The 16,428-nt window shown below is 42.4% G+C and overlaps 1 protein-coding gene across 1 annotated transcript in view; it reads left to right on the top strand.

Moving 5' to 3' along the window:
* Positions 1-16,428, top strand: part of STK39 (serine/threonine kinase 39) — a 446,908-nt gene that overhangs the window by 342,929 nt on the left and 87,551 nt on the right. The window contains exon 16 of the mRNA XM_040357812.1: positions 9,074-9,142. Within this exon, the coding sequence (XP_040213746.1) occupies positions 9,074-9,142 (69 nt within the window). The remainder of the gene's footprint in view (positions 1-9,073; positions 9,143-16,428) is intronic.

The following is a 16,428-nucleotide window of genomic DNA, read 5'->3' as shown; positions in this document are numbered from 1 at the left end:
ACGTCTTTTGGAAACAAATTCTCTGTTTCATATAAAGGGAAATGCATTTAGGGAAAGGAAAGACAGGGTAATGTTGGCTTTTACAGTTCAAGTCAATATTGCAAAATAGTTTTCTTATAAATATTAAGTGTCAGTGGTGGCTGTAAACTATAATATATTTCAGAGAAGATATACAGTTGGTGATCAGGGGACCAGAATCAGACTTTGAAGGTGAACGCTAGAGGGAGTATGAATAAAAACGCAAAGCCACCTCTATGTTCACACTTCCGGGCTGGACTGTAGCAGTGTCCCTATGCTGCATACATACATTTATCCATAGTAATAGCCCAGAAGCCTACAGCATCAAACCATTTCTCTGCTATTCCTTCCTATTAGCATCATGATTAACAGCAGCAGGAGCCTACGCTGTTAGAGCGGCTCTTTCTCTGTGATGTGCTTGGTGCACTCACACTCCCTAAACCAGAAGTTTGGGGAACCGAAGCGAAACATTCTGGAGGTCACAGCAATGCGCTGTAAAAATAATGTAATATGTAACTATGTAATAGTAAGTGGAGACAAACAAAGCATATGATGGAACAAAAATGGCATGCTAAAAAAGTTCAGCAAGTCCAAAGATATATACATGCTTGATTTTTTTTCCCTGTAGAAGTAGAATTTGGTTCCCCTTTGTTTTCAGCTGCTAAAGCCTTGTACACACGCATGGTTTTCTCGGCAAGAAAACTGCTGGCAGAGCTTTCTTGCCGAGTATACCGTGCGTGTGTACGAGGCTTTGAGGTTTCTCGTCAAGAAAACTGCCCAGAACCTGCTCTCTATTTCTCGATGTGAGATTCTCGGCAGTGTTTTCCTGCCAAGAAACCTGAGAGTGTGTATACTTACCTCTCCATGGAAACCCGCGCATGCTCGAAATTACTTTGACGCATGCGCGGTAGCTTCCAAGGCATAGGTAGTGTGAAGCGTTCGTGCCATTCAAAAGAGCGGTGGTTCTTTTGAATGGCCTGTGTGTACACTCGGCCTGCAAGAATATCTTGCCAAGAATCTTGTCAGGAAAGTTTTTTTTTCCTGATGAGATTTTGGGCCATGTGTACAGGGCTTTAGCTGTCCCATTTGTTAGGGAGGTTACCCGTCATATTATAGGGGGGGATAAAAAGGGTTCTGTATGTTTAAGCAAAGCCTAAGGCCTCGTACACACGACCGAGGAACTCGTCGTAAATGAAACATCGTTTTACTCGACAAGTTCCTTGTCAGGCTTGTCGAGAATCTTGACAAGCTTTCTTTGCGTACACACTGTCAAGACAAAATCTCATCGTTCTCAAACGCGGTGACGTACAACACGTACGACGGCACTATAAAGGGGAAGTTCGATTCCACTGGCACAACCCTTGGGACTGCTTTTGCTAATTTCATGTTAGGTAAAAGTTTGGTAAAAGACGATTTGCGCTTTTCAGTCTGTTACAGCGTGACGAATGTGGTATCTCCATTACGAACGCTACTTTTACCGAAGGTACGCTCCCGTCTCATACTTTATTCTGAGCATGCGCGGGTTTCTAAGCATACACATGAACGCGTTTCTCGTCGTAAACCAGCCCGACGAGAAACACAACGAGGAAATTGAGACTCCCGATGAGGAAAAAGAGAACTTGTTCTCTTTTTTTTCTCGTCGAGTTCCACAACAGTTTTCTCAACGAAAAACACACACACGGCCGTTTTCCTCTGCAAAAAAGCTCTGCCACCAAGTTTCTTGATGGATTCTGTCGAGGAAAACGGTCATGTGTACGAGGCCTAACTTAGGTAAAAATGTGGATATACAAGATAATTGAGCGCACTCCTGACATGTACCATGTACTTATTGGGGGGGTGGGGGGCACAGGTCACAACAAATGATTGGAAAAGGGTTCATGGAAATACATTAGTCCATTGTAATGTCCATTAAAACAAGATATACATATATGTAACTTCCGCAGAGTGGCAGCCAGCTGTCAGATGAAGTAATCTGAAGGACAACAAGGTTCACCGAACCTTTTACGGAGGGTGCGAATGGTGCGACCCACGTAAAAAAGCCTGCAAGGGCAAGTAAGGCAGTACACTACATACTCTGATGAACACGTGAAGAAATCAAGTATGGTATACTGTTTTATTTATGTGCAGGGGCAAACAGTATACAATACCGGATTTCTTCACGTGTTCATCAGAGTATGTAGTGTACTGCCTTACTTGCCCTTGCAGGCTTTTTTAGGTGGGTCGCACCATTCGCACCCTCCGTAAAAGGTTCGGTGAACACCGGAATTCTGTGGAAAAGGGGTTGGACAAGTATAGTGTGGCCCGTCATTTCAAAGAATTTCACCAGCAGTCCCCCGAAGGGCTTCGAGTATGGTACCGCTTTCGAAGAAGGCCACCATGAGGCCCAGGGACTCGCATGCAAAAGCGGAGTGACGACCCTTTTGGGATGTCAACTACCGCACCGCAGCCCGAAGGGTCTGAAACTTTTCCACAGGGAAGAAAACCTAACCAGATATACTAGGTGTTGAGTCGGTACCATTACTGACTTCTGAATGTTTAGTAGCCACCCAAAGTGTCTAAGGGTCTGACATGTTATAGACATGCTCACCTCTAATTCTGAGGCTGAAGCAGCCCTCAGAAGCAGGTCGTCAAAGTAGCCCACGATAGCGATGCCACATGGTCTTAGTAGGGCGAAAATTGGGGCAAGCACCTAGGTGAACACCCTTGATGCCGATGCCCGGCCAAAGGGGGGAGCCACGATTGATAGTGGTCTTTCCCAACCGCAAAGTGCAGAAGTCTTTGATGCTTTGGCATATGGGGACATGTAAATAAGCATCCCTGATGTCCAAGGATGCCAGAAAGTCCCCTGGCTGGAGGGCAGTGACGACAGAGAAAACCGATTCCATCCGAAATCTTGTACCTTCACGAAGCAATTATGGGCCCTGAGGTCAAGAATTGGGCGAACGCCCTCCTTCTTTGGTACTATGAACAGATTGGAGTAAAACCCCTGAAACTGATCCTGTACTGGGACAGGAATAACCACCCCACGTTTTAGCAGGTCTTGAACTGCCCCATAGGGCTTCCCGACGAGTCGGTTGTAGTTGGCGGTTGGAGGGGGAAAAAAATCTGTTTGGTGGGCAAGATAGAAGTTCTATTTTGTACCCTGAAGACACTACTTTGCAAACCCACCGGTCAGGGACCTGAGATGTCCACCGGGTCGCAAATTCGCGAAGACGTCCCCCCACCCGAGAGATGGGTGGGGGCAAACCTTCATGCGGACGTAGCTTTGTCTGCAGGTTTGTTGAGTGTGCGAAACCAGGGACGTCTCAGTCCCTGAGCAGGCGCTTTTTTTGGCCTGTGGTCTTTTACCCGCCGTACTGGGCAGGCAAAAAAAACGCTTGTATGTGGTAAAGAAGGGCCCTTGCCTACGGCGTGGCTCCTTCCCCTCTTTGGACTGTGGGAGCAGTGTGCTCTTACCTCCTGTAGCATCTTTAATTATGTCATCCAGGGGAGTTCCAAAAAGTTTGTCACCCTTAAAGGGCAAGTCCATCAGGGCTTTCTTGGAAGATTGGTTGGACCTCATGTAGCGGACCAAATCTTAACCAAAGTAGACGGCGTAATGCCACCGCCTGACCTGAAGCTCTGGCCAGCAGAGGAATAGTGTCCAAGGCTGATTCACAAATGAATTTTAGGCCTTGTACTAGTAGGTCAGCTAGGGCTACCTCGTTCGAAGAAGCCTGACGCTTGTAACCCATTGAGCAGCATCTTTGCCCCTTCCGTGAGTGTCTGGGACACCAGGGCCCCAACTATGGTTGGGCATACCGTCAAACACACTACCATGTACAGGTTGCGGGTGATCACCTTAGCCTTCTCGTCCGCAGGGTTCTTCGAAGGCGGGAGCCCCCTCCACTGGTATCCTAAGGAGTAGGAGGTGGGGGGAGGGAGGAGAGAAGGGAGATAAGGCCCTTTACTCACCTCTCCAAGCATGCCCAGCTCTGTCTTCTTGCTAAAGCAAGGTAGTAGCTACTTACCTTTCCTGTGGGTTTATGCTGGAAGCATCCTGGACAGCACGTCTACCGCATGGAAACGGAGGTGTCTGTCGGCCAGGCTACTGCGACTCGGCCCTGTAGACCGGTCCGATGCAAGCCCTGGAATCTGGACCCGGCTCCGCATCCAAATTGTCCCCAGCAGATGGCGGGGGGAGGGGGGCGCTTTCTAGCCCCCGTTCTTCCACACACTGCTTCACAAAAAATGTCATTTTTTTTTCATCACAAAGTGATGGTGTGTACGCGGCATCAGTTACTTTGTCTTACCATGCATTCCCCATCAGTTAATTTGACTGTTTTATGCAATAAAGTGTGTGCACCATGGTCTTTTCTATTAATGTACGATGTTCATCCTAGCTCGTTGCACCGAGCATTATCTTCACAAATGCATTGGTCGTATGGCCGCAAATTTTGTGCAATGCTGGGTTTGCTGTATTTGACCTCCGTGTACCTATTTGTTACTTGATTGAGATATTGTATATCTTTTTATTTTTGACTGCGATTTGTAACTTTACTTGGTAAATAAAAGGAATTATAAAAACAGGAAATAAACTGAAGCATTCCTTCACAAAAAGAGCATTGTGAAACAGTTAGACTGTGTGTACAGGCAGACAGTTCTGGATAGTCTATGGCCAGCTTAAATATGAGAACTGCCACTATCAGTTTGTCTATGAAAGTGCCTATTCTAGGACTGTTATCTTCACTACCTAATGCAGGGATCTTCAAACTACGGCCCTCCAGCTGTGGTGGAACTACACTTCCCATGAGGCATTGTAAAAATCTGACATTCACAGACATGACTAGGCATGATGGGAATTGTAGTTCCTGAACAACTGGAGGGCCATAGTTTGAAGACCCCTGACCTAGTGAGATGTGGGCCTAGGAATAGCATGGCCCAACATGTGATACACATCTACTTGTTATAGGTCAGTGATTCACTAATTAAGGGATAAAGATGATTGTGGACAAGCTTTCACCTTGAAAAATAAGTCAGCAGTGACAACTTTCATGTTTCTACCTATGTAAAAAAAAAAAAAAAATATATATATATATATATATATATATATATATATTTTTTATATATATATATATATATATATATATATATATATATATATATATATATATATATATAAAATTCTCCTTTAACCACTTAAGACCCGGACCAAAATGCAAGTAAAGGACCCGGCCAGTTTTTGCGATTCGGCACTGCATCGCTTTAACTGACAATTGCGTGGTCGTGCGACGTGGCTCCCAAACAAAATTGGCGTTCTTTTTTCCCCACAAATAGAGCTTTCTTTTGGTGGTATTTGATCACCTCTGCGGTTTTTATTTTTGCGCTATAAACAAAAAAAGAGCGAAAATTTTGAAATGTTTTTCTTTTTGCTATAATAAATATTCCCCAAAAATATATATATATAAAAAAAAATCCTCAGTTTAGGCCGATACGCATTCTTCTACCTATTTTTGGTAAAAAAAAATATCGCAATAAGCGTTTATCGATTGGTTTGCGCAAAATGTATAGTGTTTACAAAATAGGGGATAGTTTTATTGCATTTTTATTAATAATTTTTTTTTCACTACTAATGTCGGCGATCGGCGATTTTTTTCGTGACCGCGACATTATGGCGGACACATCGGACAATTTTGACAAATTTTTGGGACAATTGTCATTTTCACAGCAAAAAATGCTATAAAAATGCATTGTTTACTGTGAAAATGACAATTGCAGTTTGGGAGTTAACCACAAGGGGGCGCTGAAGGGGTTAAGTGTGACCTCATATGTGTTTCTAACTGTAGGGGGGCGGGGCTGGACGTGTGACGTCATTGATCGTGTTTCCCTATATCAGGGAACACACGATCAATGACAGCGCCACAGTGAAGAACAGAGAAGCTGTGTTTACACACAGCTTGCCTCGTTCTTCAGCTCCGGGGACCGATCACGGGACTCCAGCGGCGATCAGGTCCGTGGGTCCCGCGGTCACGGAGCTTCGGACCGGGTCGCGGGCGCGCGCCTGCGACCCACGGCTGGGCACTTAAAGAGGACGTACAGGTATGTGCTTGTGCCCAGCCGTGCCATTCTGCCAACGTATATGTGCAGGAGGCGGTCCTTAAGTGGCTAAGGGGGCATGACAAGGGGTGTGTCCAATGCCTACATACTTTTGCTAATACTTGTCTCTCGTTCCCATCTCAAAAAGTTGGATATATATTAGAGCTGCATGATTCTGGCTAAAATGAGAATCACAATTTTTTTGCTAAGAATAAAGATCACAATTCTCTCACGATTCTCGTGGCGTAACATCATCTTTCACATTTTATTAATTAAAGTGTATTTTTTCCAAAAATATTGCGTTTGAAAGACTGATGCACAAATACAGTGTGACATAAAATATTGCAACAACCTCCATTTTTTTCTCTTGGGTCTCTGCTAAAAAAATATATATAATGTTTGGGGGTTCCAAGTTATTTTCTAGTAAAAAATACTGATTTTAACTTGTAAGCAACAAGTGTCAGAAACAGGTTTAGTCTTTAATTGGTTAAACTGCCCTCATCTGCAGACAGAAGTTTATTCTTTTGATCTAATTCTAAAATAACTAAATGTTACAATGTTTCTCTTTATCTCACCATGACGTAATAAACTTGGCAGACTGCCTGTGTTGTTTTTTTGACAGATGTTCGCTTCACCAGAGAACTCTCTGTACTGAATCGAGGAAATGATTAAAGGGGTTGTAAAGGTTTTTTTTTTTTTTTTTTTTCTAAATAGGTTCCTTTAAGCTAGTGCATTGTTGATTCACTTAGGCCTCGTACACACGGCCGAGGAACTCGACGGGCGAAACACATCGTTTTGCTCGTCGAGTTCCTTGTGAAGCCGCCGAGGATCTCGGCGAGCCAACTTTTCCCATTGCCGTCGGGGAAAAAGAAGACATGCTTTCTTTTTGGCCCGACGAGATCCTCTGCGGTTTCCTCGTTGAAAAGTGTACACACGACCGTTTTCCTCGGCAAAAAAAACAAACCAGCAAGCTTGTTTTTGCCGAGAAACTCGGCCGTGTGTACGAGGCCTGACCTTTTCCTTCGATTTCCCTTCTAAAAAAAAATGTCTTTGTTTTCTTTGTCTGAATTTCTCACTTGTTTCTCCTCAGTAAGCTTGCCCCCATCATCCATATGGGTTAGTCAGCCAGAACAGCTTACTGGGGAGGAACAGGAAGTGAGACAAAGAAAACAAAGAAAAAAAAACATTTAGAAGGAAAATCAAAGGAAAAGGTAAGTGAACCAACAATGCATTAGCTTAAAGGAACCTATTTAGAAAATAAAAAACAAACCTTTACAACCCCTTTAAGATTGTGGGGGGGGGGGGGTAGAATGGCAATCTCTTCTTTAATGATTAATCGTGCAGCTCTAATACATATAGTAAAAAAGACGAAGGGACACAAACTCCAATGTCATTAATTTATTGGTTGCTCCTTCAAAGACAGAACATTACTACAAATGTTCTGTCTTTGAAGAAGGAACCAGTAAATTAATCGCATTGGAGTTTGTGTCCCGTTGTCTTTTTTTACTGAATATTGGTGGATTGTTGGGAGCCCACCCTGACACTGCCCCAGAAAAACAAAAAGAGAAGAGGATGTAACCCACCCTATTGTTTTATATATGTATATTTATTTACCTACCCCCATCCTCTCTTCTGAGGTCCTCTGCCAGAGCTCCTTTCTCCTCCTCTTCTTGGTGTGGCTCCATTAAAAGCCATTCCCTAGTGTGGCACACCCTTTGTGCTTGATCCTGAGCCGCGCTTCCTGTGTCCATAGATACACAAACAAACAAGAAGAACACACACTAAGTTCAGCAGAGTTACAAGCTTTAATGGTGAAATCAAATGCTTATTAAGCCTCGTACACACGATCAGTCCATCCGATGAGAACAGTCTGAAGGACCGTTGTCATCGGTTAAACGATGAAGTTGACTGATGGTCGGTCACTACACACCATCGGTTAAATAACTGATCGTGTCAGAATGCAGTGACGTAAAACACAACGACGTGCTGAAAAAAATTAAGTTCAATGCTTCCAAGCATGCATCGACTTGATTCTGAGCATGCGTGGATTTTTAACCGATGGTCGTGCCTACTAACGATCGGTTTTGACCTATCGGTTAGGAATCCATCGGTTAAATTTAAAGCAAGTTGGCTTTTTTTTAACCAATGGTTAAATAACCTATGGGGCCCACACACGATCGGTTTTGACCAATGAAAACGGTCCATCAGACCGTTGTCCTCTGGTTAACCTATCGTGTGTACGAGGCCTTAGCCACTCAAAAATTAAAATAGAAAAGGCATGTGCTCAACACTCCCCTCAGGAGTAACAGGATTTGACTTACAGCCTGTGGCTCCCGCTGCCTCTGCAAAGCCTGTGAGAACATTAAGAGCTGCTACAGATAGACACAGCACTGGATTGAGTGGATTGAGTGAGGGCTCAGGTAAGTATAAGCAGGGGGGGGCGCTTTAGGTACTGGTACATATTTTACCCTAATATAGAGAATGCACTTCGGTTACAAATTTTTAGGCTTTAGAACCACATTAATTGGCAGGTAATCCTAAATCACATGACCCACTACATTAATTGCTTGTTAACATCCACCAGCTGCTGGGAACTGGCAGCTAATAATTTCTGTATACACAAATATCAAAGGTTGCAGTTGACAATGATAGCTTTAGCTACATTCAGTGAAAGATATGTTTAGAAAAGAGTGCAGTTAGTATCATGCTACTAGCTTATTTATATCATAATACAAACCACATAATAGCCAAGATTATTGCTGATGATTGTGTTCTGCATAGAGCAGCAATCTATTCAACCAAGCTGATTTGTTTTTCTGCACCTGCATTATAAACAACACAGGGGGAATTAACCTTTCTTCCCATACGTAGTTTTATGGTTCAACACAAATGCCATGCCATACTAAAGTGAATCATTTCACTCTCAGCCTTTGTCCTGGAGGTGTCATTTATATGTGCTGTTTTTTTTCTGTTTCCAAAGATACAGCAGATGGTGTTTCGCAGGAGCTCTTCTCGGCGGGCCTCGTGGACGGTCATGATGTAGTTATAGGTAAATGACATTTCTTTCTTGGAACTGTTACATGATTACTTTAGCATTTCAATGAAATAATTGCATTTAACCTTCCTCGGGTCTCTGAGGATTCTACTGGCAGCTAGAACATCCAGAGACTATCGCAGTTGTTGAGCACAACACAGATTGAGTAACTCTGAACCATGAAAAATATATTTGCAATTACTCATTGCTGTACAGGTGATCCGATTAATCTGAATTACAAATATATTAAACTTTTTTTTTTTTACTCTTCCACTATTAAGTTTTTCCTTTTGACATTATGGTAAAGTGGTCATCAGAACACAGGGTAAAGAGATGCAGAAGATAAATACACATCTTTTATCTTTATGCATTCATCACCACCCCTCCCGCCAACTCTGTGCCCTCTAGGACGCTAAAACAATGAACAGTTGTCTGCTACTCATCCTAAAGCCATCATTTACTTGTCATCATTAAGCCATTAAGCAATCATTTTCTAAAATTTAGATGGACAATTGCTTCTAAGGTATGTAAGCCGGTAAAGAGGCAAGGCTCAATTGATCAAAGTAACCCAAGCTGATTTCTAAGGCATGATAGATGGATTCCATAGGAGTCATTTTTTCTCCCTGCATTATAAAGGAAAGCCTTATGATAATCTGAAAGTGGGCTATTGCCAAGTATGCCAAGGAGTGCCAGTTTGACTTCAAATTCCCTGAAGGATTCAAATAAGTCGGAATTCACCAGTGTGCGTAGAGTTCCTCAGATTCATACCTTATGTATAGAGTATGCATGGCAACAAGGGCAGGCCTTGGTTCCAAGTCATTCTATTCTATTAAGCTGATCTGGAGTCAAGTAAAGCATTTGGAGGAATTTTATATTGTAGTTTGTCCTCGCGCTGTTCTAATACATCCTCCTCCCACAAACAGAGGGTATAGCTTTAGACACTAGTCAACACACGAGACAATGCCAAATTAAGGAGAGTCAATTTGGAGTAGATATTTCCACAGTGTGGGCTGGAGACTGCGGGAGACAGATAGTGAGGCGGCGATAAACCCCCCCCCTTCTTTTGCGGGAAATGGATGATTAGAGGCCTTAGGAGGCAGATGACAAGGATCGGGGGTAGGGCTGCTGCTATTCCTCGCTCCGGGGCCATTGCTTCTCCTTCCAGCTGAATAGAAAGTGGGCCCTGAAACTGATTGGCTGGGAGTCCTAAGACTCCCTTGCCAATCGGGTCTCAGGATCTGCTTCCTGATTGGCTGGGAGGAGAATCAGGAAGACAATAGCAAATATTCATTCACTATTGTCACACAACTGGGTGGGCTCAGGGTGCAGTGCTCTGTGCCCACCCCTTTTTTTAAGGCCTCAGGCTCTAATTATGCGGTTAAAAAAAAAACATTGGATTCCATGCTTCCTGTGCCCTACATGTACATTAGGGGCTAGGCGCATGGATTAGGAGGGTGTCGTCCCTGCACTTCGGATGGATGGGCCGCCACTATATTTCAGAATAATATATTGTAACTTAAGTTTGATAGTTGAAAACTAAATATCCTTTGCTTGGCTGAGTTTATATATAGCTGAAAAAAAAATTGTTATTGACCTCTTAGTTTTAACCAAAGCTAAAACTCAGCGGGGTACCAGCAGGAGCGATGTGTCCAATGGTTTTGATCCCATATGTGTCCTAAATCTGCAGCCCTGGGTTAGTATCAGAATATGACTACTTGGGATTTACAATGTAAGGGTAAATAACACACCATTGTTTAGATTGAATCATGTGTTTCTTGGACATTTCTGAATGGGAGAAATTTTGATTAGTCTCACGATTTTCTCCCCCATTCTGTAAACATGTTGCATGCAGTGTACACTCTGAAATAATTTTTCCCAATGGAAAGGAGGGGGGGGGCAGGTCCCCGGTCTCGGAAAGGTGTGTGTTAACTGTGGCTTCACAGAAGACTTGGCACTATTAACTATAGCAGTGGCCTGAAGTAAAGCAATAGGAAGAGGATGGGACATCCCAGCACAAAAAAATTCTACATGATCCAGCTGCCTGCACAACATGGGGCATACTTCATTACAGGGAAGTACATTTTTTGGTGGTGGGGGGGGGGGGGTAACTTTAGCGATAAATGAATCCCTGTGTTAAGTACCTTTTGTTGGCTTCTGTTTATGTTCAACAATTGAGTTCTGTCAAGATCTTTGTTTGGAGAATAGCAAGACAGGCTCTGGTCTGTAGATGGAATTTTGAAAAACATGCACTACATGGTCTCTATATGTAATCAGAGTTGAGGGCGACTTTTTGGGTAAATTGTTTTGCCTCACAGGGGCTTCTGGACACAGTGGTCACACTCATTCCCCTGCTGCAAAACTGCAAATTTCCTTGGAGTTCACACCTAGTAAATATAATTCAAAGCATAACTGGGTGTACCCAGCTACGTCACCCAGCGCGTGCTCCGATCAACCAACCAAAATCTTCTCCAAATCCCCAAATCTCGCTACAAATCTAAAGGGAGAACGTAGATTCTCGGTCCAAGGACCACGGCTCTGGAATGCTCTACCCACGAAGAAAACCATTGGGTTTTTAGGAAAAAACTGAAGACCCACCTCTTCTGAAAGACCTGTACAACTCTGGATGCCAGCACCTTGAGGCGATTAAGTTCGCATTTGTTTGCGCTATATAAGTTTCTCACTCACTCAAAAAATTTAAAAATATACCTTTTTAGGTAGGCTACAGATTGGCTTTAAATATGTGGTTCAGCAGGAGAGAGCTCTGCAAGAGAAATTGCTCCAGAACTTAGTAAATGAGCAGAAGCTCTGCTGACTTCCATCATCCAATCATGTGCAAATAAAAATGCTTTTTTTTTTCCTTGCATGTGATTTGTTATTCTTTATAATGTTAAACCTTACCTAATTTATGAAGCTCTGAGGCAACTGCACTTTCACAGTAAATGTTCCTTTAGTAAATAACCCCACTGTGGTTTTTTTCTTTGTGTTAGGTAATCTTGCTCTCACAGGGAGTCAGACTTTGAAACTCTCTTTGGAATAGCTGATATTGACCAACAGTATAAGAGAATTTAAATCTAGATTGGATGCTTGTTGTAGTAGAAAGGACAGCTCAAGCAATAGTTGGGAAGTTTCATTAGTGGAGTCTTCTGGGGAATTTGTCTAAATGTCATTGACAGGGTCAGGAAAGATTCTGTTTTTCTCCTCTCCTATGAAGCTAAATTGTTAGCTATCTCACTGGATTTTGGTTTTATTTTCCTCTGAATTAGTGCTATTAGATTAGGTTGAACTTGATGGAATTGTGTCTTTTTCTCAGCCTTAAAGTGAACTACATTCTATACCCTTACAATAAACATTTAAATTCCTCATATGTGTTGAAATAGTTACCTTCTGATAGAAAAGTTAAAGCAATTTAAAATCACCCCTTCTGCTGGAAATAATTGGTAGAAGTTGGGATAGCAGTGCAGTGCAATCGTAGCCTCCCTGGCGGTATGATTATGTCAGATTTTTGAATCTCAAAGCGGTACAATTGTTTTGCATAGAAATTTGGTGTTTTATATTGTAGTCTTGTAATTCTTAGGAATAGCACACTTAAATCTGTCCGAACAGGAGTCTAGTAGACATCTCGGGTATGATCAAGTTTGAAGCACAACATCATAAATTATAATATAATAAATAGTAATATAATAAATAAAATAAAAAATAATAAAGAATAATAACATTAATTTCCCAACGATTCCCTATCGCTCAATTCTGCAAGTGTTCTAATTTACTATTGCTATTTTATAGCTGGTCTAAAACCACTTTTGTCGTAAAGGGACACTTTTTGGTTGCCATGGACAATCTCAAGTTTCCAGGCAGAAAGAACAGTATACATAATATAAAAGTGCATGCAGGGTACTGGGACAAAACGGATGTGAAACAATTTGATACAGTTATGTAATCTGTAAGATTACAGTGTACTGTATGCGTTAAGGTTTTTGTACTTTTTAAATTTGCCACCGGGCTCCGCCCCCGTGCATTGCAACGCTCGCAGGGAACGAAGCCCGGAACACAGGACATCGGACAGATGATCTGGTGGATGACACAACGGGAGGCCATCACAGGATTCTGGTGACAAGGTACGTTGTACCAGGATTCTGCAATGCAATCCTGAGTGTGGCTCGGGGTTACCGCTAATGGTACTGAAATTTAAATTCACGACACACTCGGGAATACCGCCAGGAGGGTTAAAAATGTATACCGTTTGTTAAAACCCATGAAACCTAGCTCTGAACTGGGAAGTGTGTTTATAGTGGGAGCCAGCGACATGGTTGCCAGCTCTCATGTGACTGCTTTAATGTCATTGTGAATTATCACACATGCATGGGTCAAAGCAGTGCAGGGATTCTTTGATAGCATCAGCCAGTCATCTGAATGACTGGTGTGAGGAAGAATTTACACAATTGATATCCCCACAGATATGACTAGTACTAACATCCCTACAGTTGTATGCACTGTATCTTTCAACCAAAAAGTAGAAAAATGGGATGTTAAAGTTACAGATACCTACATTTTGGTAGGTGTGGCAAAAAATGGTGGCACCTTAAGAGGAGATCTGAGTTCACTTACTGTGTTGCCTCCACTTCACTGAGCTCAATAGCTAGCTCCATAATTGCATAGTTTTTACCACCACAACCTGCTGCTGTGTTTACATCCTGCAGCCGGACTCTTCTTTAATAGACTCTTAAGTGGTTGTCTCCTGAGCCCTTACTTTGTCGGCATCCACACAAAGCAGAAATACTGTATACATGGCTGTGTTTTATTTTACTTTAGACTACAAGTATATATACTTTAGACTACATGGCCACTCTGATCATTCTTTGAAATCCTTTTAGTATTGCTAATTATTTTAAGCATTTGCAGCAGCAAATAAGTTATGCAAATAGGGGCTATGAGTTAAATTTACAAATACCGTACTGGTGACCCCACAATAAGGATAAAACTTTTACACGGAAGGGAGTTTAACAAGACACGTGACCACCCATTAAATTAGAAGAAAGGAGGTTTAGGCCCGGTTCACACTGATAGGACATATGCTCCGACTTTGGGAGCTCATGTCGCATGACATGTGTAAATCAATGATTCCCTATGAGAGCCGTCTTAACTGGTATGACACAAGTTGTTCCGACTTTAAAAATGCTCCATGCACTACTTTGGTCCTACTTCAGCCCATTGAAGTCGTATAAAAGTAGGATCCTTGTCCTAACCATCCGACTTGTGACATCGGACTTGGTGATTACAGCAGCAGTAAAAGGAATTTATGTCACTCTGGGATTGTTTTGATTCATCAAAGGACAAGTCCTACTATCTCAAAGTCAGAGGGAAATCTTATCTTGTTCATTCAAGTTGAATGGAAGTAGGACCGATGTAGGACAGATGTCGCAGGGCAAAGTAGGATGATAGTCGTGTCGTATAAGTGTGAACCCAGCCATCCCCTAAACTACGTAGAGGGTTCTTTACTGTTAGAGCCGCAAGGATGTGGAATTCCTTTCCACAGGCGGTGGTCTCAGCGGGGGGGCATCAATGGTTTAAAAAACGATTAGATAAGCACCTGAACGACCACAACATACAAGGGATATACAAGGCAATACTGACATATAATCACACACATAGGTTGGACTTGATGGACTTGTCTCTTTTTTCAACCTCACCTACTATGTAACCATGTAATTGTCCCTTTATTTTTTTGGGGGGCATTTAATTTAGGTTATACTATAATTTTCTGTGTTATATACGTTATTAATTTATCAGTCTACTGCTGTACTGTCTTTTCACACTTGCAGTACAAGACATCAAGCTAATTGCTTGAGCAGCTTGCTTTTAATGTAATATTATAGCATCCCTTTCCAAACCAAGCTTGTGCTAAATCATTATAGTGTCAATAAAGGAAAACGTAAAAAAAAAAGTATAATTTTATTGCTTTTTCAATTTTGTCATAGATTTGTTACACTCAAGGAAAATACTGATCATAACTAGACTGTGTTTATTAAATAAAAAGCTACATTATGTACCATTTGCTTTTAAATGCCCACTTAAAGGAGTAGTCCAGCCCAAGCTTGTTTGGCTGGGCTTCTGATATGTATCACAGGAGTGCATTTCGTTTTGCACTCCTGTGACCCATTTTCAGCAGAGAACGGACTGAAGGCCGCTCTCTGCTGACGTCACAGAAATACATCCAGGCACTGCGTCATCCCAAAAATGGGAGTCTGGATCTGCCAGGTACTTGGTCTGAAACCCATCTCAGACTCTTAAGCAAGCCGCTGAGAGCCTGAGACGGCCGCTCCCCACTCCTCCACAGCTCAGTGATCTAATGAGCGAGGAGGGAGTAGACTGGGGAGCTGTAAGAACCGAGTCATCAGCGATGTTCGATCGCTCAGTTCTCAGTGTAGAGGCGCCAGGGGAAAGATGCAGCATCCACCTAGGTAAGTATGATTATGGAAAAACCTCCAAACCCATACTTCTCAGGAAACATACTGAGGTAAACTTATAGGCCGTCATTGCCAATCTTTGCTTCTGCATATACATATGTCTTTTAGCCAGTATGCTTTTAAATATTTTCAAAGCATCTGATAAGTGTATCAGGCGTTGTATTTAATAAACTTTAATATGTGTTGTTTTTTTTGCATGGGAAATTGTACTTTGGAAGGGAATTTGCCCCAAAGCTTAGCGAATAAAGTGAAGCTCTGTGGACTTCCATCATCCAATCATGTGCAAGTAAAAACACAGTGTTTTTATTTTCCTTGCACAAGATTGGGTAATCTTTGCACACTAAAATTTCATCACATTCACTAATCTGTGGGGCAAATTCCATTGCAATTTGCAACTTTCTTTGGTAAGTGAGCAGCCTATTTGCATTTGGTAAATCAACCCTTTGACCCAAAGTATGAAAGACAGAAACAGTCAGGCAACAAGCATTTGTAGAAGGAGGCAAACTCTTTATTTTTGTCACTACATTTTTTCCTAAGTGCCGGTTCACACTACAGCGACATGAAAGTCGGCACAACTTTGCGAGGCAACTCAAGGCAACTTTGAGTCTCCTCCAGGACAGTCAACTTTGCCAGTGGCCAATCAAACAATAATCAGCTCTGTGGGAGGGAGGGGTTTGCCTGAGAAAACAATGTTCTCTTCCTGTAAAGTTACTTCAGTTAAGACAGTGATCCAACTTTGGAGGCAACTTCCATTGAAATCTATGGGTACAAGTTGCCTACAAGTTGCCTAGAAGTCACCTAGATGTAGTACAGGAGGCTTTTCTGAAGTCGGAGCGA

This window comes from Rana temporaria, chromosome 6 (genome assembly GCF_905171775.1).
Source record: "Rana temporaria chromosome 6, aRanTem1.1, whole genome shotgun sequence".
NCBI classification, from domain to species: Eukaryota; Metazoa; Chordata; class Amphibia; order Anura; family Ranidae; genus Rana; species Rana temporaria.
The sequence above is the reverse complement of the archived record's forward strand: the minus strand, read 5'-3'. Positions and strand labels throughout refer to the sequence as shown.